The following is a 1,139-nucleotide window of genomic DNA, read 5'->3' as shown; positions in this document are numbered from 1 at the left end:
ATGACGCCGAGGAGGAGGAGGAGAGGAGGGGGGAATAATATATATATTGTCAAGGGTGTAGATGTTTATAATGTTTACAAAACAAATTAAAACATTCGAGAGACCCTATTTTCGTATTCCGCTCTCCTATTTTTTATTTTAGTTGTTCCTTGCAACATCAAAATTCACCTTTGTTGATACTTTCTGCTTAGAAGGATGTTTGGTTCAAGCGGTGTTCTAAAATTCATTTTTTATATTTACCCTCTTTGTATTCTCAACTTTGTATCTATTAAACAAGCGATAATAAAAGAAATACTAAAAATATAAGCAGTAAAGTGAGACATAGGAGTTTTTTGTAAACAATTGTGCACATGGTGAATGTAACAAAGACAAAGACAAAACAAATATTGTGCAAGGCTTTAGGTGGCTGAGTGCAGCTGTCCAGAAATTAATATTATTTTTTGTTATTTTTTCACAGCACACTAATAAAAATGTTGAATAGAAATATATATATGAAACCCAGCCATCTTGTTTCATATTTTTCTTTAACTTTTTTTTTTACTCCATCTTTATAGTAATTTTTAGCACTACTTTTAAAAATTAAAAATGAAGTTCCTTGCATCTGCTCTTTTCCTCACTGCCTTGGCTGCTGCCCAGACTTTGACCAATACTGAAAACAATCCTGAGGGCTGCTACAACGACTCAATCGCCCCTTCATGTCCCATAGGCAGGGCCTGCATGACTGTTCAAACTCCTGTATTGGTCTGCCCTTCAAAATGCGGCAATAATGTGCCAGCTGGTTGTACCAAGCGCTGCAAGCCCTGTCATACTGAGGTCTGCGCTGAAGTTTGCATTTGCGAGCATATTTGCCCGCTAAAGTAAGGTTTTCAGTTTGGCACCATCAATTTTTATTGCTTTTTTTGCTCACCGAGATATATGAATTATATTCTTAAAGTTATATAACAAAATTCTTAAATTTTACCGTATTCTCAGAATAAATTTACACATGGCCTCTACCAGCGCAATCGTAAAGTATACAATGTTTATAATGTTATAGTAGGAGGGGGGTGTGAGGCGCACTAGTTGCCTAGTGTTAAAAGGTAGGGGCGATTTTATAAAAGGTAACTAGTGCTCCTCACACCCCCTCCTATAACATTATA

At 36.2% G+C, this 1,139-nt stretch overlaps 1 protein-coding gene across 1 annotated transcript; it reads left to right on the top strand.

Moving 5' to 3' along the window:
* The first annotated feature begins 440 nt into the window (after positions 1-440).
* BX661DRAFT_192315 (uncharacterized protein) lies at positions 441-1,068 on the top strand. Its single transcript, XM_051537707.1, has one exon. It carries the CDS (start codon positions 586-588, stop codon positions 859-861), a length of 276 nt encoding a protein of 91 aa, XP_051388357.1. The 5' UTR covers positions 441-585; the 3' UTR covers positions 862-1,068.
* The last annotated feature ends 71 nt before the right edge of the window (positions 1,069-1,139 follow it).

Source organism: Kickxella alabastrina, assembly GCF_025024165.1.
Source record: "Kickxella alabastrina strain RSA 675 chromosome Unknown BX661scaffold_172, whole genome shotgun sequence".
Taxonomy (NCBI): domain Eukaryota; kingdom Fungi; phylum Kickxellomycota; class Kickxellomycetes; order Kickxellales; family Kickxellaceae; genus Kickxella; species Kickxella alabastrina.
This window is presented reverse-complemented; position numbering and strand designations above follow the sequence as displayed.

Coding starts and splice junctions, on each gene's coding strand:
- BX661DRAFT_192315 (XM_051537707.1), top strand. CDS start 586: ATGAAGTTCCTTGCATCTGCTCTTTTCCTCACTGCCTTGGCTGCTGCC.